This window comes from Mesoplodon bidens (genome assembly GCF_964165515.1).
Source record: "Mesoplodon bidens genome assembly, chromosome: 4".
Taxonomy (NCBI): Eukaryota; Metazoa; Chordata; class Mammalia; order Artiodactyla; family Ziphiidae; genus Mesoplodon; species Mesoplodon bidens.
In genome coordinates this window covers 5,923,062-5,944,805 of record NC_138160.1, presented here as the reverse complement: position 1 = coordinate 5,944,805, position 21,744 = coordinate 5,923,062, and the positions used below count along the sequence as shown (strand labels likewise).

At 44.7% G+C, this 21,744-nt stretch overlaps 1 protein-coding gene across 2 annotated transcripts in view; it reads right to left on the bottom strand.

Moving 5' to 3' along the window:
- Nucleotides 1–13,358: 13,358 nt before the first annotated feature.
- Nucleotides 13,359–21,744, bottom strand: part of SRD5A1 (steroid 5 alpha-reductase 1) — a 31,627-nt gene continuing 23,241 nt past the window's right edge. Inside the window, exon 5 of one of the 2 annotated variants that reach the window (XM_081231802.1) lies at nucleotides 13,359–13,630. In XM_081231802.1, coding sequence (XP_081087928.1) covers nucleotides 13,513–13,630 — 118 coding nt within the window. In that variant the 3' untranslated portion in view covers nucleotides 13,359–13,512. Of the gene's footprint in view, nucleotides 13,631–18,539; nucleotides 20,005–21,744 lie in introns of those variants that run through there. The other variant, XM_081231803.1, reaches the window with a different exon arrangement.

Here is a 21,744-nt window from a genome sequence, read left to right as displayed (position 1 = left end):
TCCCACTGGAAATAAATGGCAGTGGAGAAAAGTTTGTTAGTTGTATAGTGTCCAATGAAGAGCATTACTATCTTAATATACTTAATATACTTAATATACTGTGTTTGCTGGTACTATTTTTGTACAGTGAAGCAACAGCCTTGTAGGAAAATAAGAAACCATTTAACAATAAAATATTCAACTTTTTAAAAAAATGAAAGTAGCAGTATGCTCCTTTTCATTTATTCAAGAGGGAAAATTGTCCCCGAGCCCCACCAGCCTTGGCGTTCACTTGCCAATCTTGCATCTCCCAGTGCTTTATTCTCACCACAGTGAACATTCTTAGTAGAGACTATTATTTATATGTCTTTGAATAACATCTCTTGTCCTGAATTAAATTGTTACTTATAATAGAAAAAACAGCTGTAAAGTATGGGCATCGGACATTCTCAGGACCCACGTTGCACTCAGTACTGGGAGGGTGATGTGCGGGGAGTCTGTCCTCTGAAGATGTAGGACGGCACCCCAAGGCTTCTCTTCTCAAGGAGCCCAAGAGAGAAAACCTTCTTATTCAGGCAGAACCAAGTCCAATCAACTGGTGGAAATAAATAGAAACGTGGAACCGTAGCCCATTTTTGTGCTATTAACCTAAGAAACAAAGGACTCCTGATGAAGTTGCATGAAGGGATTCTGAACATCGTCTGTGAGGTCTCCTGGTCCCTAAGCAGGGGCGAGTGAGTGTGGAAGAGGATGCTTCCTGGGGGACAGAGGGGACCAGCCACCGGGATGGATACTCCAGGAGCTGTCGGGTGGTTGGGGAGTGCGGAGGGGGGCACCAAATCTAGGAGGTGCCATCAGAAGTGTGGACAGTGCAGGTTTGTATTTATCTTGACAGTTTTCTAGCAAATGCAAGTGTCTTGCTCTAAAATAAGAACAAGACTGGTGGTCCAGGGGTTAAGACTCCGCGCTTCCACTGCAGAGGGTGCAGGTTCCATCCCTGGTCAGGGAACTAAGATGCCGCATGCCTGCAGGACGGCTAAATAAATAACTCAATAAGTAAATAAAACGTGTTGAGGGGCTTCCCTGGTGGCGCAGTGGTTGAGAGTCCGCCTGCCGATGCAGGGGAAACGGGTTCGTGCCCCGGTCTGGGAAGATCCCACGTGCCGCGGAGCGGCTGGGCCCGTGAGCCATGGCCCCTGGGCCTGTGCGTCCGGAGCCTGTGCTCCACAACGGGAGAGGCCACAACAGTGAGAGGCCCACATACCGCAAAAAAAAAAAAAAAAAAAAAAAAAAAAAAAAAAAAAACCATGTGTTGAGTAGATAGACTACACTTAAAAAGAATAGGTGACTATTATTGGTATATAAATTATAATAAATAAATACATAATCAGAACATTGTGACAATTTTCTGACAGGTAGACGTGAAGTGTCTTGAGGAAGGGCACATTTTTATAACTTGCCCAGCCCTGGCCATCCCTACCAGCCCTCCCTCCCCAGAGCCCAGCTTGGAAAGGGGATTAGCTGTGCAGATGGGGGGCACATGTGTCCAGCTCTGGAGAAGGCACTCCCTGGCTGGAGTTAGGCACCTGCCTCTGAGAAATTCATCCAGCAGAAAGCTCTGTGAAGCAGCTCATGAGTCACCTGTCCATTTTCCCTGGGCACCTTCAGCTGGAGGCAGTGGAGCTCAGCCCTGGGAGAACCAGAGCATCAGAAGCTCAGGGTGCGGGCAGCCTCTCTTACCTACCGCGGCTCCGCCCCAGGGCATCACACATCAATCGCACGTCTGAACGGTCTGTCCGAATGGGCAAAAGGCCCTCTCCTTCCACTTAGCTATTGTTTCTTTAATTAACTGACTTTACTTTTTAGAGCAGTTTTAGGTTTACAGAAAAAAATGGAGCGGAAAATGGAGTTTCCGTATCCTTCCCTCTCTCCACACAGTTTCCCCTATTATTAACATCCTGCATTAGTGTGGTGCATTTGTTACAATTAACGATATTAAAAATATAATTTAAATAAAGTAAAACCTAAATAGCATTTACATTTAACAATTAAATTATTATTTAAATGATGAATTAAAATAAATAATTATAATAAACTAATACATTATTATTAACTAAAGTCCATAGTTTACATTAGGGTTCCCTTGATGTTGTACATTCCATGGGTTTGGACAAATGCGTAATGACAGGAGTCCGTTAGTGTAGTGTCATACAGAATAGCTCTACGGCCCTAAAAATCCTCTGTGCTCCGCCTACTCAACGCTCCCCTCACTCCCAACCCCTGGCAAGCACTGATCTTTTTCCTGTCTCCATAGTTTGCCTTCTTCAAAATATCATATATAGTTGGAATCATACAATATGTAGACTTTTCAGATTGGCCTCACTTAGCAATATGCACTTACGTTTCCTCCACGTCTTTTTGTAGACTGAGAGCTTTTTATCTCTGAATAATATTCCATTGCATGGATGTACCATAATTTCCTTATTCATTTATCTTTTGAAAAACATCTTGGGGGCTTCCCTGGTGGCGCAGTGGTTAAGAATCCACCTGCCAATGTAGGGGACACGGGTTCGAGCCCATGTGCGGAAAGATGCCACGGGGCAACTAAGCCTGTGTGCCACAACCACTGAGTCTACGTGCCACAACTACTGAAGCCCACACGCCTAGAGCCCGTGCTCTGCAACAAGAGAAGCCACTGCAGTGAGAAGCCAGTGCACCGCAACAAAGAATAGCCCCAGCTCATCACAACTAGAGAAAGCCCGTGCACAGCAATGAAAACCCAACGCAGCCAAAAATAAATAAATTAAATAAATTAATTAAAAAAAAACTTGGCTGCTTCCAAGTTTAGGCAAATGTAAGTAAAGCTGTTATAAACATTCATGTTCAGGTTTTTGCGTGGACATAAATTTTCAGCTCATTTCAGCTAGGTTGGCAAACATCTAGGAGCATAGTTGCTGGATAGTATAGCAAGAGTACGTTCAGTTTTGTAAGAAACCACCAAGCTGTCTTCCAAAGTGGCTGCACCATTCTGCATTCCCTCCAGCGATGATGAGAGTTCCTTTTGCTCCATGTCCTCACCAGCATTTAGTTTTGTCAGTGGTTTGGACTTTGGCCATTTGAATAGGTATGCAGTAGTATCTCGTTTTAATTTGCAATTCCCTACTGACATATGATATCAAGCATTTTTTCTTATGCTTGTCACTCATTTTTTCCCTGTGGGCCTAAGGGAGATATTTGTAATTCAAAGCAGAAATAGTTGGCTTGTCATTATGGGAAAAGTACTGTTCTAGACTGATAGGGCCAAACACCCCCTTAACACATCTTTCAAAAGTGATGGGAAATTATACTAATGCCAAGTAACATTTTCTTTTTTAGATGCTTTCAAATTAGAGAGTACAATCAATGTTAAAACAATGGGGAATAATTGATGCCCTCTCCAGAGGATCCTAGCTGGGAATGGAGTTTTCTCAACCATGTGGAGCCTTTGAGACCAAATCTTGCTGATTTGCAATGTGCGGAAGCAACCAATCTAGGCTGTTGAATACTTTGCAAAGAGCTAGACACGACTTAACCTGAGATAGTTCTACAATACTGTCTCCCACTTGCGTATTTTAGGTCATGCAAGCTAGATTTTTAAAAAGAGAAAGGCAATTGTCACCTCATTGAGAGAATTGGCTTGTTTTCAATTCTATCAAACTGAAGAATTTAAATTTAGTGTCTGTGCTTGCTCCAGCAAATTCTCCATGAGCCAATATTTATTAAGACATTAACATTATCTCTTAAGGACGACCCTGTCAGCCACAGTGAGAGACGCAAGGAGCAAAGAGTGGTGGCTCCCTCGTCACCTTGATGGGAAGACGGGATTCATACACAGACAACAGCCCGGACAGCAAACATCTACAAACAGGAATGCAACTGCCAGAAGTTTCAACGCCCAGCTTGGCCATGAAGCTTGAGCTCTTTCTGTCTCTAGTTTGACATTGACGATGGGAGCTGTCTGCCCTGAAGCGTGCCACCCCAAAGAAGGACCTCCTCTTAGTGGGACTGAGCGACAGAGCCCAGTGGCTGTCTGTCTGAGATCCTCAATGTGCCCTTGCAATGGTCAGTGTGTGGGCACCGTGGTTCCTAGAGGCCCCCTACTCACAGCTTGAGTTTTCCTCCTTAAGCTTTGGGGAACAATGAACTTTCAGTTCTCTGGAATGTCTAAGTCAGTGTCTCCAGGAATCCAGGCCAGACTCTTCCCCAATGCATCCAAACTATGGAGCTCGACTGTGAGCTCCGTTGCTATTCATCTTCATCCTGGCCAAGCTCTGATGAGCATCACTCCATGAGGCAAGACGGGAAGTGAGATGTCTTTAACATCCAGGGGTCCTTCACTTACCATGGTTTTCACTCCGCTCTGGGTATTACATAAAACTTTTCCAAATATTCCCTCCAAAATATAGAGCTTTAACAATCTCATTCATTCATTCTTCCTCAACCAACTCATTCATAGATACCGAAGAACCCACTCTTCCAGTGTAATCTATATAAAGCAGCTGGGTTTCTAGTATCTTCATAGAGGAAATGCAAACTGAGGGAGGTACCCTGGCAAAAGGCCGATCTCTTTGACCAGAGGGCTTCATGTATACAGTCTTCAAGAGATACCACCACCCCTTTTCCATTTGGAGCAGAACAAATGCTCACCAGGGGACTAGCTGCATGGATGATGCAGACCCCTAGTCCTCAGCCTAATGCTAAGGCAGCCCTCCCCAGCACCCCATCAGCTCTCCGTGTTCCAGGCCTGTTGAATCCATCTTGTTTCATTTCTGGTGGGCTAGAGAGTCCCATCATCCTTCCTGAAAGCAGGAGAATAGTATTTAATCCTTCCTGTTCTTCCCTATAGACAGACACCTGTCCATTTGCCAACAGACATCTAGATAGACCACTAAAGGCTGAGGGATTTTTATATTGCTTCTTTAAACATGTCTTCATTTTATGTAAAAACTGACTGCTTTAGGAGACCCAGGAATGGATGAGGTAACAATCTAATATTTCATTCGTATTGTATTTGACAAAGCTGAGGTTTTTATAAATGAAGGTGAACATTCTGAAATATTACCTTTGAGTTCCGTTAGTCAATGGCAATATAAATATGATTTTCCAGCTGCATTTTCTTCAGGGAAAAGTGGAGAATGTCATTTAAAAAAAAAACCTGAGGAAGTGGTCTGCTTTCAGCAGTTTTTAAACTGGTTCATAGTTGAATGATAGTGTTAATTAGATTCCATCATCCTGTGGACAAGGTCCTAGAAGTTCAGAAAGACTATTTTACTGGGCTTCCCTGGTGGCGCAGTGGTTGAGAGTCCGCCTACCAATGCAGGGGACACGGGTTCGTGCCCCGGTCCGGGAAGATCCCACATGCCGCGGAGCGGCTGGGCCCGTGAGCCATGGCCGCTGAGCCTGTGCTCCGCAACGGGAGAGACCACGACGGTGAGAGGCCCGCGTGCCGCAAAAAAAAAAAAAAAGACTATTTTACTGACTTAACAGTTCCATTTACTATCTTCTGACAAGTTGGGTTTTGAAATGACTTAAAGCAGGAAGGACATTTTGACCAAACCTGATGCTAGCACTGGGGTTAGAACAAACAGACAAAAGGCAGTTTTACAAGATGTTCTGGTTCTTTGTGAGGTTAAGAGGGTGTCCTGATATGTGTATATTTGTCTTAGCTGTTCTGAAAAGTTTTCCATCCTCAGTCCATTGTGGTTTTCAAAAAAAAAGCAAACCATCATACTTTTTATAATTGTATTAGTTATCTATTGCTGCATAACAATTGTACCACAAACTTTAAGGTGTAAAACAACACATGTTTATGACCTCAGAGTTTCTGAGGGTTGGGACTCAGGGGCACAGCTTAGCAGGGCCCCCTGCACAGGGTCTCACCAAGCTGCAGTCAAGGTGTCAACTGGGTTGGGATCCTATCAGAGACTCTAATTGGAAAGAATCTGCTTCCAAGCTGGTGTGGTTGTTGACAGCCTTCAGTTCCTGTGGTTGTAGGACTGAGGGCTTCAGCATCTTGCTGTGAGTCATCTGGAGGCCATTTTTACCTCCTTGTCATGTGGACCTCTCATGGGGCAGATTCCACCATGGCAGCTGGCTTCTTCAAAGCAGAGAGAGCATCTCACAAGATGGGTGTTACAGTCCTATATGTCATAATTACACATAAAAGAAATTGAATCAGTAATCAAAACCTCCCAAGAAACAAAAGCCCAGGGCTTCCCTAGTGGCGCAGTGGTTAAGAATCTGCCTGCCAGTGCAGGGGATGTGGGTTTGAGCCCTGGTCTGGGAAGATCCAACATGCTGCGGAGCAACTAAACCCGTACACCACAACTACTGAGCCTGTGCTCTAGAGCCCACGAGCCACAACTACTGAAGCCCACATGCCTAGAGTCTGTGCTCTGCAACAAGAGAGGCCACCGCAGTGAGAAGCCCGCATACCAAAATGCAGAGTAGCCCCCACCCGCCGCAACTAGAGAAAGCCCGCGTGCAGCAGCAAAGACCCTATGCAGCCAAAAATAAATAAAAATAAAATAAATAAATTTATTAAAAAAATAAAAACACCAGGACCAAACAACTTCACTGATGAATTCTACCAAACATTCAAAGAAGAATTAATACTAATCCTTCCTAAACTCTTTAAAAAAACAGAAAAGGAAAGTAATCTTTCAAACTCATTTATGGGGCCAGAATTACTCTGATACCAAAACCAGGCAAGGATGCCACAAGAAAAGAAAATTACAGGCCAATTTCCCTGATAAACACAGATTGAAAAATTCTCAACAAAATATTAAAAAACCAAATTCAACAATGCATTAAAAGGATCATACATGGACTTCCCTGGTGGTGCAGTGGTTAAGAATCTGCCTGCTAATGCAGGGGACATGGGTTCAAGCCCTGGTCTAGGAAGATTCCACACGCCACGGAGCAACTAAGCCCATGCACCGCAACTACTGAGCCCGCATGCCACAACTACTGAAGCCCGCACACCTAGAGCCCATGCTCTGCAACAAGAGAAGCCACTGCAATGAGAAGACTGAGCACTGCAACAAAGAGTAGCCCTCACTCACCGCAACTAGAGAAAAGCCAGCGCACAACAATGAAGACCCAATGCAGCCAAAAATAAATAAATAAATAAGTTAATTTTAAAAATTAAAAAAAAAAGGATCATACACCATGAACAAGTGGGGTTTATTCCAGAGATGCAAAGATGGCTCAGTATCTTCAAGTCAGTCAATGTGATATACCACATTAAACAAATGAAGGGTAAAAACCATACAATCATTTCAATAGATGCAGAGAAAGCATTTGACAAAAGTAAACATCCTTTACGATAAAAATGTTCAACAAAGCAGGTATAGAGGGAACATACCTCAAGCCATATTTGACAAGCCTACAACTATCATCATACTCGGTGGTGACAGTCTTTTCCTCTAAGGTTAGGAATAAGACAAGAAATCCTACTCTCACCACTTTTATTCAACATATTATTGGAAGTCCTAGCCAGAGCAATTAGGCAAGAAAAAGAAATAAAAGGAATCAAAATTGGAAAGGAAGAAGTAAAACTGTCATTATTTGCAGATGACATAACATAAATATAGGAAACCCCTAAGACTCCGTCAAAAAACTGTTAGAATTAATAAACAAATTCAGTAAAATTGCAGGATAGAAAGTCAATACACAAAAATCTGTTGTGTTTCCATACACTGATAACAAACTATCAGAAAGAGAAATTTAGAAAATAATCCCATTTACAATCGCATCAAAAAGAATAAAAAACCTAGGAAGAAATTTAACCAAGGAGGTGAAAGACCTGTATATTGAAAACTACAAGATATCAGTGAAAGAAATTGAGGAAGAACGCAAATAAATTGAGAGATACTTTGTGCTCATGGATTGGAAGAATCAGTATTGAAATGTCCATACTACCCAAAGCAATCTACAAATAAATGCAATCCTTATGAAAATTTCAATGGCATTTTCACAGACATTGGACAAATAATCTCAAAATTTGTATGGCATCCCAAATAGCCAAAGAAGCCTTGAGAAAGAACAAAGTTGGGGGCATCATGCTCCCTGATTTTAAACTATATTACAAAGCTATAGTAATTATGGTATTGACATAAAACTATGGATTCGACTCTAAATTTTGTGGAAGCTTGATTCGAATGAGTGTTTTAGAGCTGAAAGTCTTGTCTCCAACTCCCAACAGTAACTGCAAATCTCAGAGTATGTGTTGTAAGTATGTATCAGAAGTGGGCTTGATCTGCAGGCAGTGTCCCCGATGCTGGGCTTACCAGGGGAAGGTGAGGTAGCCTGCTGGAGATGCCTTCTCCGTGAGCTGACCCCTTGGGTATCCATCCCCTTTGGCATTTCTCTTCTCCCTGAGATGTAATATCAAGAGGGTCCTACCCAATAAGACAGAGGTTCTAGAAATGGAATCCGTGGGCACAGTGATTCAAACTGCTGTGCTGTGGAACCCGGGGCAGACATTCTCTCCTGGATCCAGCAGAAATGGAAGTCACAGGAGGAAGCCTGGCCCTGGAGAAGCATCCCCTGAGGAGGGCAGGTATAGTAAGCTCTCTGCCTTGTTGGATTTCAGATTTAGCCAGGACAGCCAGTGGATTGCTTTCCCATAAATAGCAGCAGACTGCGTGGGTAGCCGATAGCAGATGACTGAGGCCTTGCACAGTCATGGGAGGGAGGAGCCTGGGACTCAGGTGGTTTGGATGAGAAGCAGGTAAAAGGCAGAGAGAGAAGTCCCTGCAAGGCAGAGTGCCAACTGCTGCCAGGTCGAGTGAGGAGAAGCTTGGCGCTGAGCCCTGGGGGTTGCTGCAGGGATTCTGAGTCAGTGAAGGGAAGGGAGCGTCTGCTGGGGCTGAGGGAAAAATCACTTGGGGTTAAAACGAATAAGGCAGCTGGCAATTGTACAAGATGACAGCTTCTGCAGTACCGCTTGACTGCAGCCCATTCACGCTAAACCAGTCCCGTTATGTCCCGCACCTTGTGCAGCCGCAAGGCTTAACCACAGAGCTGAAGGGCAGAAAGAAAGCCCAGCTAGGCAAGAGAGGACAGCGTGGGCAGCCTGCTCCTTCCAGACCTGGGCACAGTGAGGGGAGGAAGGAGGGGCTCTCTGAACCTGCCCCCCAGGGGAGAGGGGCGGACAAGCTGTGGGAAAGGGCTTGGGCCCCTGCTCCAGTCCCCGGGCTGCCACAGCAGAGTGATTTTGGCAGAGGGAGGCCAGGTATGGGAAAGCAGGCGGCTCATAGGAGACTGCAGATGCTGAGAGGCAGCTCAGAAGGCAGCAGGTCTGTGGGCAGGGCGGCCAGCGCCTCTCCATGCGGAATGAAGAGCTGTGGGTTGGACCCCTGGATGCACCTGGTTCCCCAAGGATCCTGAACGATGAGGGAAGACTGCCCTGGCCACTAGAGAGAGGCTGGGACGCTGGTCCCCGAGGAGAGGCTACAGCCTCAGCAGTAGCAGGGCAGTTTCCCTGCAGACCAGTCTCCTGCCTGGGATCGGGGGACAGCGCCGGGGTCCAACGTTGAATCTCAGCTAAGAGTTGGTCCCAGTGTGGGTGGGAGACACATGTTCTGGTGGGATAAACAAAGACAGCGGATCCTCCCCAGGGGCATAGCGGAAGGCTGGAGGAACCAGGGGCCCCTGAATCACGCTGGAGCTACAGGCTATTAAGTCACAACTTATTGGGCAATCTTGGACTTCATCATAGCGCAAGGATACCCCAAATCTCATCCTTAGTGATGCTAGTCAAGGTTGAGTCTGTGCTTTGAGAACAAGATCCAGATAACAAAGAGGCAGACGTGAGGGCCCCAAGCTGGCCCAGGGAGGGGTTTTAGCTTCTGGAAGTTGCTTCTGTGCAAGAGGGGTCGCCAGGGGACACCCCAAGAGCCATCAATCATGTGTACCCACTCACTCACTTTCAAGCATACAGGATTCCAAGACGATGATGGGTCTAAAAATACACAGGCCAGCTGTGTCTGGCAATACACTTGAATGACCTCCAGCCAGAGGCAGCGACAGGCACACTTGTCCAGACTGTCTGTGTGAAAGCCACCAACTCCCTACAGGACACTTATTTCAGGATCCAGACCCTCGGCCCAGGTTGTCCCGTCCTAAAGCATGGAGCTTTTCTACCTTGGTTTCCTTGTTGAGTGAGAAGCAGTGTGGGAGTCATTGTTTCATTCAATAAGTGTGTTTTGAGCCCTGACTATGCCCCAGGTTCCCTACCAGGTCTTCAGGTGGACCTCAATGGATGGGCCCTGGGACAGTGCTGTCCAGGGGGGATAAAGCATAAGCTGCGGGGGCCATGCTGTGCTCACATCTAATGCTTGGAACCCAGCCTCCTGGGCACTGATCAGCCTGGGTGAACGCAACACTTGAGGTTGACATCTCTGTGTATGATGGCTGCTAGCCTGCTGTTCAGACAATCACTTGGGAAAATGCCAGAGATTTCTATCATAGGAAGGCATACAATGTCTATCAGAGGAGGATTTGCCTGCAGAAAGTGGGAAGAATAGCTAACCCCCTGCACATTAAAAGAAGTAGTCTCCTGGCAGCTGTTACCTATTTTTTTTTTTTTTTTTTTTTGGTACGTGGGCCTCTCACTGTTGTGGCCTCTCCCATTGTGGAGCACAGGCTCCGGACGTGCAGGCTCAGTGGCCATGGCTCACGGGCCTAGCCACTCCACGGCATGCGGGATCTTCCCGGACCAGGACACGAACCTGTGTCCCCTGCGTTGGCAGGCGGACTCTCAACCACTGCGCCACCAGGGAAGCCCGCTGTTACCTATTTTTGATGTTGGTGAATCCATGTTCTATGTAAATATTTATCATATAACCAACCATTTGACATCTGAATAATTTTAACGGGTTAACAATCAGCCTCCTGGTTTTGTGGCATACGTGTCCAACAGCCTCATGCACTGTCATCCCCATAACTCATTCTGCAAATGCTCTTCTGGTGTGTCCGAGAGTGATTTCGCAAGGAATTCTGAGGCATGTGGTAGAAAATCAAATAGAAAATTACTTACATCTCTTTCACTGTGGTTTGGAAGAGATGCATCTTTACAGGAAGAGGCCATTTTTGGACTAGCTTTTTAAATTAAATTTTAAAAAAGAGGGTTAAAATGTTGTCAATAAAGATTATATTCTTAGTAAGGTTTGCTTTCCTCTGGTCAAACAAATTTGCATTTTGTACTTGGAGAACCTCCACTTTGAACAGACCTAGTTTTTAAATGAAGTAAATGTAACAGTATTTAATGGGGAGAAGTAAATAAGTTATGACTTATGAATCTTACTGAGGAAAATGTCCATTCTTATTCACTACTTGACCAGCTTCAGGTCTCTAGAAAGAGCAGAGGGACACTGTGAAGTAAGGATTCTTACTGTGCACGGCATCCTTTGTGGTACCAAGCCTTTGAAAATGAAGTTATTTTTATTTATCCAATTGAAAATTTATTTTCTTTTTAAATACAGCATTTTAAGTCTAAATTATATTTTGCCTGCCAACTTGAACTGGAGTCTCTTATGGTATTACGGTCTTTACTTCGTATGTGATAAATGGTTTCCAAATCCTCTAATGGCACATTTCCAGTTCAGTATGCCATGGAATCAATACTTCTGAGCTTTGACAATGAAGGAAAGCTTTCAGTAATTTCAAGTCCAGGCAAGATAAATATTAGGAACGTAACTCCTAAAGCTTCAAGCGGTGTGCTTATTAAATTCACACTGTCAATGGTCTTCAAAGAACAAGCAGTACATTTAAAAAATTCAATCACTTTTACAGTTAACATTTCCTAAAATTCAATAGAAATTCAGCTTAACTTTCAAACTCTGAATTAAGAGCCTAAGAATAGGTTGAACCTCTTTTCATGTGCTTATTTGCCACAGGTGTATTTTCCTTAGTGAAGTTCAGATCTTTGGCTCATTTAAAAATACAGCCTTTCATGGGACTTCCCTGGTAGTCCAGTGGTTAGGACTCAGTGCTTCCACTACAGGGGGTCGGGGTTCGATCCCTGGTCAGGGAACTAAGATCCCACATGCTGTGCGGTGAGGCCAAAAAAAATAATAATAATAATAAATAAATAAAATAAAATACAGCCTTTCAACTTCTACTCCTGGATATTTATCATGCCCACCCCTCCCCCAACACCTGTCTGGTGCAGGTCCACACCTGCTCTTCCCCTGACTCATCACCAGTCTCCCTGTCCTGCCCACTCCTCTGCATCACGCTCATGGCTACCAGAGAAATATCTGGAGCCTCCAGGACTGACGTCATAGCCCCTCTCAGGCACCTCTGTTGGCTCTGAACGACGGGACTTTTTGTCCTTTGCCTGACATGCGGTGTCTTCCTCACCTGTTTTATCTTAGCCCCTCCAATTCCCCCTTTCCCACTTATTTTTACCAACATTGGACTAAATTCAGTCCCAGAAGCCTCCCGGCCTTCCACTCCTCTGGCCTCTACAGGTGTGGCCTCTGCCCAGACTGTTTTCCCCAAACTGTAAACATACTAAAGCCTCTGAGCAGATTGAGGGCCCTCGGTCCTTTTCATTTCCCATAATGCAACATCACCATTGTATTTTCCTTCTACGTTAGGCCCCAGATCTACTGGGGACACAACTGCATTGTGCCTTTTAGCCCCCTTGTCTAATTCCGTGCCTGGCCACGGTGGACCACAGGTTTCTCCAGAAAGGTACTGAGTAATCTAACCCTGCATTTCTCTTTGGGGTACAGGGATACAGTATCTGTCATCTGTTACACTTCCTCACTCGGTGTGTAGGAACTGTCATCAAATCTCAGTGGTGTTCATGAATTCCTTGTGCTGCTTCTGACGCCCCCAACAACAACAACCACAGCAAAGGAAGGTGTGAGACCCTCTGCCCTAAGAACAGGATGGCTGCCCGTGTGGAGCCCTCCATAGTCCTGTGAGTTTCCACGTGAACGGCTGCTCCAACTCAAGGCACGCCTTGCTTACAGCCCGTTTTCTCCTATCCTATTTACAGCATCCTGGCTTCACTCTCCTCACCATCCAGACTCCACTGCCCACTTCCGTATTCTTTTCTTTTTTTAATTAAAAAAAAAAAAACCCACATAGAACTGCAAAGTATAACATAGCCACCCAGCATAAATATTAATATTTGCAACATAGATTTGATATATTTGCTTAAGATCTTTAAAACAAACACGACTGGAAGCCTGAAGTAGCCCAGATTCCCCTCCTCAATTCCAGGCTCCTCTACATGCTGCCGAAATGTTGGCTTCCCTGTGCACCTAGGCCGAACAGAAATACGGAGACAGGGATTTTGGAGGAAGAGAGAGATGGCTTTATTTTTCAAGGGAAGACACAGCAGGCTAGCACCTCCAGAGCTGTGCCCTCCCTCCCTGGGAATCAGGGGAGATTTTATGTGTGGGGCTCTCGCAGTCCAGGATATATGATAAGGATCAAAGTAGTGAAGGTCTTGCATTCTTCCTTTCCTTTGCATTATTTCAAAACAGTCATAGCTGGTGTCAGGCCGCGCAATTGGGGTCCGGCAGTCTGGTAATTGCATCCGTTTGCCTCTGGTTTATCGCCCGGTGACCTTGTTTCTGAAATGCAAGACCTATCGGGGTGATTTGTTACAAGGGGCGTATAGAATGTAAGTGCCCAGACATAATAGGGAGTGAGAGGCCCCCCCGGGATGTAACTGACACAGAGTTAGGGATGATGAGTACCAATGTAAATTACACAGTGTCAGGGAGTGAGGTTAGCTTTGTAAAGTACAAATCTAGTTACTCCAAATGAGTGACAGTTAAAGTAAACCAAGGTGTGATTAACTCTTTCAGGCCAGGTTATGTTTCTTCTCTAGCCTGTTGGCTGCCCCTTTGTTTTCCTTGCTCGCTCTCGGGGGAGGGAAGACTTCATTTCTATTTTTTGCTGAAACATCCTCCTCAAAGACAACCATGATCAAGGACTTCTGTGTATCCAATCCCTGTTTTTATACTTTCTACAGATACAGTGTTTTGTTTCCCTCTCAACTTGCAAACACGGTATCATTCTCCAGTGATTGTTCTGCCCCTTGCTTCCTTCCTTCACCAGAAGGCAACCAGGGCTTCCTGTCTAGTCTGAGTCCACCTTGTTTCACAGGTCACCTTGAAGCACTCCTCAGATCAGCTTATGTGGACAGAGGTTCTTGAAATCATCCCAGTTAGGGAAGAATTGGGGAGAAGGCTTTTCTGTTATGCCCATGAGTCAAATGTGGGACCGTCTACATGGTGCTGTGTTTCCTTGTTCTTGGTCTTTTGTTATATTTTCTAGGACAGACTTGATTTTGCTTTCTACCTCTTCTATCAATTCTCGTTTTCTAAGTTCCTAGATTCGTTGTTCTCAGATAATTTCGTTTTCATAGCATCCTATTGTTTTGCAAATGTAATAACATTTTTTAAAAAAAGCTCGAGATATAAGGGACATACAATGAACTACATATATTTAAAGTGTATAATTTGATGCACACAGCTTCACATAACCAAGATAACAAACATCAGCCCCAAAGGTTTCCTCATGCCCTTTCGTAAGACCCCTCCCCCTTGCCCTCATTCCCAGGCAAATGCTTATCTCCACACAATGCAGCAGGCACTCTTTTTTATCTGGCTTCTTTCAGCCAGCATGATTTTGAGACACATTCGTGTTGTTGCTGAGATCCATAGTTTATTCCTTTTTATGCAGGATAGTATTCCATTGTATGGATACACAGCAATATATTTAAGTCTTTCCCCCCTTGGTGGACAACTGGATTGTTTCCAGTTTGGGGCTATTATAAATAAAACTGCTATGAACATTCATGTAAAAGTTTTTGTATAGATACGTGCTTTTATTTCTCTTGGGTAAATACATAGGAGTGAAATTTTTGGGTCATATATTAAATGTATGTTTAAGTTTTTAAGAAACTGTGTTTTCCAAAGTGGTTAGATCATCCCCCATTTCCTCTAGCAGTATGTGAGGGTTCCAGGGTCTCCACATCCTTGCCAGACCTTGGTTGGTCATTTTTTAATTTTAGATATTCGAAGAGATGGGCAGTGGCATCTCGTTGTGGTTTGACGGGTGTTTCCCTAGTGACTCAAGATGTTAAGCACCTTTGCATGTGCTTACTTGCCATTCAAATGTATTCTTTGATGAGTGTCTGTTCAAATCTTCTGCCCATTAAAATATATTTAAAATATCTATTACTGAAGTTTGAGACGTCTTGACATACTTGGATACAAAATCTCTATCAGATGTGGTTTGTCATCCTCTGTCAGCAGGCCACCCCTTCACATAGCTGGTTCGTATCCCAGTGCATGAAGGCCCACGGCTGTCCACTCATCTATGGATGCTGAATCACCCAGATGTTTCCATTTTTTAAAAGCATTTCCTTTTTGCTCCTGGAATGATGTTTTCTCCAGAGGCAGCTGTTTTAATTTTCACGACAGAGGCTTTTCTAAGTATCCGGTGATTCTTGGTCATCAGTTCACATTTTTAAAAAGCACCAGAAAAGCAGAGTAGGAGCCTATCACTAAGGGGACAATGCTTCCCCAGGTTCCCGGGCAGCCCCAGGCAGAAGCTGACCAACTACCATGCTACACTGGAGGGTCCCTAAAGACCAAAACGTGGAGACATTTTGTCCTGGGATGCCAACATCTAGTTGCTCGGGCTCTCCCCAGAGAGCTAATTTTTATTCATGGCAGGCCTCCCTCCCCTGCTCCCACCATGCTTTTCCCTGGGAATGAGTATACGGCTGATTTCTGGGCTTTGCGTGCTGTTTTTGGGGAGCCAGAGTGGGGTGGGGAAGGGGGCACTTGTCTGTCGCCTGCTCTGTGCAGTTGGCCTTTATATGAAGGTGCACGTTTCCCTCCCACCCTCCCATCAGCCCTGGCATCTAGGAAGGGCCATCTCTGCAGGCACACAGCAGGCTCTGTGCATCCTCACAGCCACTCTGCCCAGCTTTACCTGTCTCCACTCCCACACGTGCTGTGGATATGCTGCAGTGACCTGCTCTCACTCTCTTTATGGGGCCATCCCTCCTTAACCCTTAAATCCCTTCCCAGTGATTGTAATGGGGTCAGAATGGGGAGGAAGAAGTCAAAGCGTATGTTCAGCTCATCATATTTAACTGGGAGCTTCTAAGTGAACTCCTAAAAACATAACATCCTTCCCAAGGTGCTAAAAAAAAAAGGGAATTTTAACAATATAACTAATATGTTTGAATTAACTATAGAACAAACAGCACCAACTTTAAAAATGGTGTTGTTGGGCTTCCCTGGTGGCGCAGTGGTTGGGAGTCCACCTGCTGATGCGGGGGGCGCGGGTTCGTGTCCCGGCCCGGGAAGATCCCACATCCCACATGCCGCGGAGCGGCTGGGCCCGTGAGCCATGGCCGCTGAGCCTGCGCATCCGGAGCCTGTGCTTTGCTGCGGGAGAGGCCACAGCGGTGAGAGGCCCGCGTACCGCAAAAAAAAAAAAAAAAAATGGTGTTGTTATTTTATAAAAAAGGTCTGAGGCTACAAAGGAAAACTCAAAATCCACAAAGGAGAAATCTCACAGAAAGTGGTCTCTACCATACCCACACATGTGAAAAGAACAAAAAATGTTTAAATAAAATCCCCCCAAATGGCTGAAAAGTAAAAAGCACCATTTCAAACAAAAAACTAGTTTCCTAAAAATATTTGGATCAAAGCAAATCTAAGAAGTATAGCTGGGACTATTCAGGATCATAATTACAGGAACTTGGTTAAACGTAAGGAATTGTGGTCAATGTTACTTAGCAGAAACACAGAGCCTTAATGAAAGCCCAAAGTACACATGCTCAGAAGAAAAGAAATGAAGCACTCCTTCTCAGTAGTTAGGAACACAATGGAAAGAAAAATCTTCCCCAAATTAGAGGAGTGAAATTAGAATAGTGAAAATAAGATCAAAGTGAATATTAGCAAATTAGGCAATACAGAGGAAATGACCATAAAAAACACAGAGTAAAACAGAAAAAAGATAAACTTCAAGAATATCTAATGAATAACCTACAAGATCAGAATGTCCAAGTGGGCCTGTTCTTAGTTTGCCATCTTCTCTACGCCTGCTGGCCAACCCTTGTCTTCATTTCTGATTTGTAGGAAGTGCATGTGAAATTCTCAATAAAAAGATAAACAAAAAAAAAGCAAAGACAAGGTCCCAACGGCTAAAGCTTAAACAGAACAATAACCACACAAGAAAATGAGTGCTCAAAATAATAATTTCAAATTAGGCATTCCTGTTAAAATTATGCAAGAATCCTAGCAATCACTTCTATTATTTAATATTGCTTTTGAATTTCTTGCTAATATAAGCAGCAAACGACAATAGCAACAGCTTCAAATACTGCAAAATAAGAACTACTTGTTGAGAATGGTATGACTGTAAAGCTAGAGAACCTAAGAATAACAGCAACAAAAGGTTGGAATTCATAAAATAATCTTAGTAGCATGGCTGGATGTGACAAATATACAAACATCAATAGGTTTGATCTATCCTGGTTATAAAATGTATTTGGGGACATATTCTCATTCACATATATCTAAAAATAACCTTAAGCTGGGATGAAGTGAGAGAGTGGGGCATGGACATATATACATTAACAAATGTAAAACAGATAGCTAGTGGGAAGCAGCCGCATAGCTCCGGGAGATCAGCTCGGTGCTTTGTGACCACCTAGAGGGGTGGGATAGGGAGGGTGGGAGGGAGATGCAAGAGGGAGGGGATATGGGGATACATGTATATGTATACCTGATTCACTTTGTTATACAGCAGAAACTAACACACCATTGTAAAGCAATTATACTCCAATAAAGATGTTAAAAAAATTAAATAAATAAAAATAAAAATATCCTTAGCAGAAATGCACAAGATGTATACGAAGAATGTCACACGGCTCTACTGAGAGATAGAAGAGAATATTTAGCACTATGAAATATTAATATGGGTGGGAAAGGGATTTCAGGGCTGTCTGAACTCATAGCGTGAAGAATTGTCCACACAGAAGGGTAACAAGACAACCGAACTTTTACCAGTAATTTTATTAATCTCCTTAATTATTATAACTAACACAATAACAAACTGTCATACTTTGCTACTTACAGTTTTTAGCAAAGGGAAGACAGGCAGACAAGATAGAACAAGATTTCATCCTGTCAATCATCCACCCAGCGCATGGTAGTGAAGTAGCAACCATGCATCAAATCCCCACTTAATCCAAACTTTTGGTCACTCAAATAAAAAAGCAGCACCAACAGAAGTAAAAATCACAGTGAGCATCTCTAGCTCTCAGACAAGCATCTTTCTGGCCAGGTACACCTTCCAGAGCCCAGGGGCCCAAATCAGTCAAGACTTGCTCAGATTTTTGAGTTTTCTGGAGGAGATCCTAAATATTTATTGTTTTATGGTTTCAAGTAATTATTCAGTCAGAAAAAGGGCCAAAGTCTATTTGATCATAAAATTTCCCCACAAAAGCATTCAATTTTTAGTGAAAAATGAAGCACAACCACATCTGGAAAAGTTGTCCGTGTAATTCTAAAACCCTAAGGGACTCTAAAAACCACTAACACCAAGAACACAGTTTCTATATGAAGCCTCATGGGGAGGGAGCCCCTGGTTGGCAAGGTGAGCCAGGAGAAGGGGGGAGGGAGCCGATGGGGTGTCCAGGGGCCCCAGGGTGCAGGGGGCAGGAGGGCCTGCTCCCTACCCAAAGGTGGCAGTCGGTCGGAGGACATAGAGGACACAACGTCAGGCGTGTCCCGGAGGCCTCTGCCACCCAGCATCGTTAGCGATCACAAGTGAACACGGACTCTCTCCACTTACACCTTGCTCGGTTCCCACCCCTGCAAATGCGGGAGCAGTAGAGGTAGCGCTGTCCCAGGTGAGGGGGGGTCTGTACCACGTGTTCATTGGATTTTCACAGGGGGGCAAGAGACTCAGTAGGTAGCCTTCCAGTGGGGAGACTTCTTTTACTTATCTGGCAATAAGGAGTACAGTTTAGTACTGTCATTCATCTCCGTGGAGGTTTTCAGTGCATCTAAAATAAGAAATTCTGCTTCAAATTATAGTTTTGCAATATTGAGAGGTACTTAAAAAGAAGAAGTGCCTTTAAAAACTGCTAATTCCACCTAGAAGGAGGAAGAAAACTCATCCCAAGCCAGAGACCCCTAATGGCTCATGGCGAGCGACCCGAGATGGGAAGGCCGCCCCGCAGCACCTTCGTGCCCCCAGCTGAGGGCCTCCAGGAAGTAAGTCCCTTTCATGGGGGACACAGCAGCTTGCTCCTTAGGAATGCCTCCAGTGCCCTGTCCTGCCAGTGAAGTCACCTGGTGGTCCGGGCTGGAGCAAGGGCCAGAGGCCTTTTGCACCGGCCTCTGCTGGGCCTCTCCTCTCTCTACGCCCAGCTTCTCTGCCTGCCCAGCACCCAACAGTGAGAGGCTGTGGTGGGTGCTCTGTGGGGACCCGGGCCTCTCGGACCTAGGGGGATGAGAGGGACATGAAGACAGAACACACCTCCATAGGCGGAGGGGACAACATCACCTTTGACCTTAAACCCACTGCTGTAGGGAGTTGTGCAAGGGCTAGAGAATGTTTTGGTCCAAAGAGGCAAAGAAATGAGAGGAGGGTCAAGCTGCATTCACAGAGCTCCAGATCCGTGACCTGGTATCAGCGCCATACTTCCACCTGCCATCTCAGTTTGATTAGACTGCTAGCAGGTAGCGTACACATTTGCTACTGTTATTAGATAGTTTATCATTTACACAACCCTAGCGCACATCTTGAAGAAGGTGAAGGAGCAGAAAAATTACAGACTTAAATCCATTTCTATCATCCCGAGAGAAACATGATCGAAAAGCTGCAAGTTGAAGGTAACCCTACTGACAACGAACTTAAAACAAAAATGGAATCATAATTTTTCTGAATTTTGGATAGTCTTCAAATTTCTCATGGTACCACCTGAAATAAGACAAAGAAATACATGAAAAAAAAGTTAATTTTCTCACTGAAACATTTAACAGTTGCTAACAAAACGGACACTATTTCTCATCATAAAGGGATACTGAGCTTTTTAAAAGTAGTAACAAAAATTCTGGCATCTCAGACACATAGCTTGACTTTGTCTGTATCATGAATAAACATATCAGACTGTACAGCATGATTCACGAAGATGTGACTCATATAATTCACCTTTATATTGGCAGGGAAAATTACAGGCATGTGATAAACACGCAGATCAGGATACTGGGGTGCTATCTTTGCAGATCCTGGGAAGCAGGCTGACTGGGGGAGGGGAGAGGAACCACGTAGGCGTACCCTGAGTATCTCTTAGTTACCCCGAGAGTTTTCTCCAGTTCCCAGAAGAGAACTACTGCTCCAGACCCAGGGTCTGTGGCAGGGGCACGCAGCTACATGCCAGGTGACTCAAACAAACCTAGGAACACGTGACATGCGTCGTTCATAATTCGGCCCTGCACTCAAACAGGTATTTTCAGCTTTGATATAAATTAAATCAACAAAGGCACACTCATTCGCTGTGGGGTACTAGCCCGTTGGGAAGGGTGGCGGCTAGGTGGGTGGAGAAGAAGATTAAAAATAATTTGACACAATGGAGAAATAGGCAGAAAAAGCCTTTCCATAAGTACAAAAGAGTGCTAAACAGACTAAAAACAATGATGGAAAATAATTAGCTATTGTAGAGAACAAACGTATGGATACCAAGGGGGGAAAATGGTGGGGGCGTGGGGGTGGGATGAATTGGGAGGTTTGGATCGACATATACACACTAATATGTGTAAAATGGGCAACTAATAAGAACCTGCTGGATAAAAAAAAAAATAAAATTAAATTAAAAAAAAAATTAGCTCATTTGTTAAGATGGCAGAAACATGAAAACAACCACCTGAAAGTGAGTCAACAAACTCCTGTCAATTTTAGATCAACTCAACACTGTCATCCACAAATACAGGATTACAACATAGCAGATACCATGGTGGTCTCATGCGCTGTTCTGTATTCCCCAAAAGCACATGATGAGAAACACCCACAGAAGCCGGTCACTGGACCTCAGATCAAGCAGCACCTCCCCTGACATGAGGCCACGGTAACAACGGACTTTTCCAGATCAGTGATGTGCGTGGAGACAAGAAGGGCTACGGGCAGCAGAGGTGCCAAGAATGTGTACAGTCCACATATTTACTCACGTCAGCCTGTGCTATGGTCTGAATGTGACCCCCGCCAAAGTCATGTGAAGGACCTAACGCCCGAGGCAACAATAGCATTAGGAGGTGAGGCCTTTGGGAGGTCACGAGGTCATGAGGGTGCAGTCTCAAGGATGGAATTAGTGCCTTGATTAAAGAGGCCCCCCGGCTCCTTCTGTCCTTGAGGTTACAGCGAGAAAGCAACCCAGAAAAGGGCCTTTCCCAGACTGCCAGTACTGGCACCCAGATCTCCAATTTCCAACCTCCAGAACTCTGAGAAATAATCGTTGGTTGCTTCTAAGGCCCTGGGTTACGGCATGTTTCTGACAGCAGCCTGAACAGACGAAGACAGCCCGCTCGGGATCCAGGACACGGACCAGCAGCCAGTTCCTAAGAGCCTCCCATGGGGCAGCTTTGTGGACGGCACGCTAGGAGCGCAGGAGGCGAGCCCCTGTCCTGAAACTGCCCGGGGACCTGGGACACCAGCCTCAGATGGGCA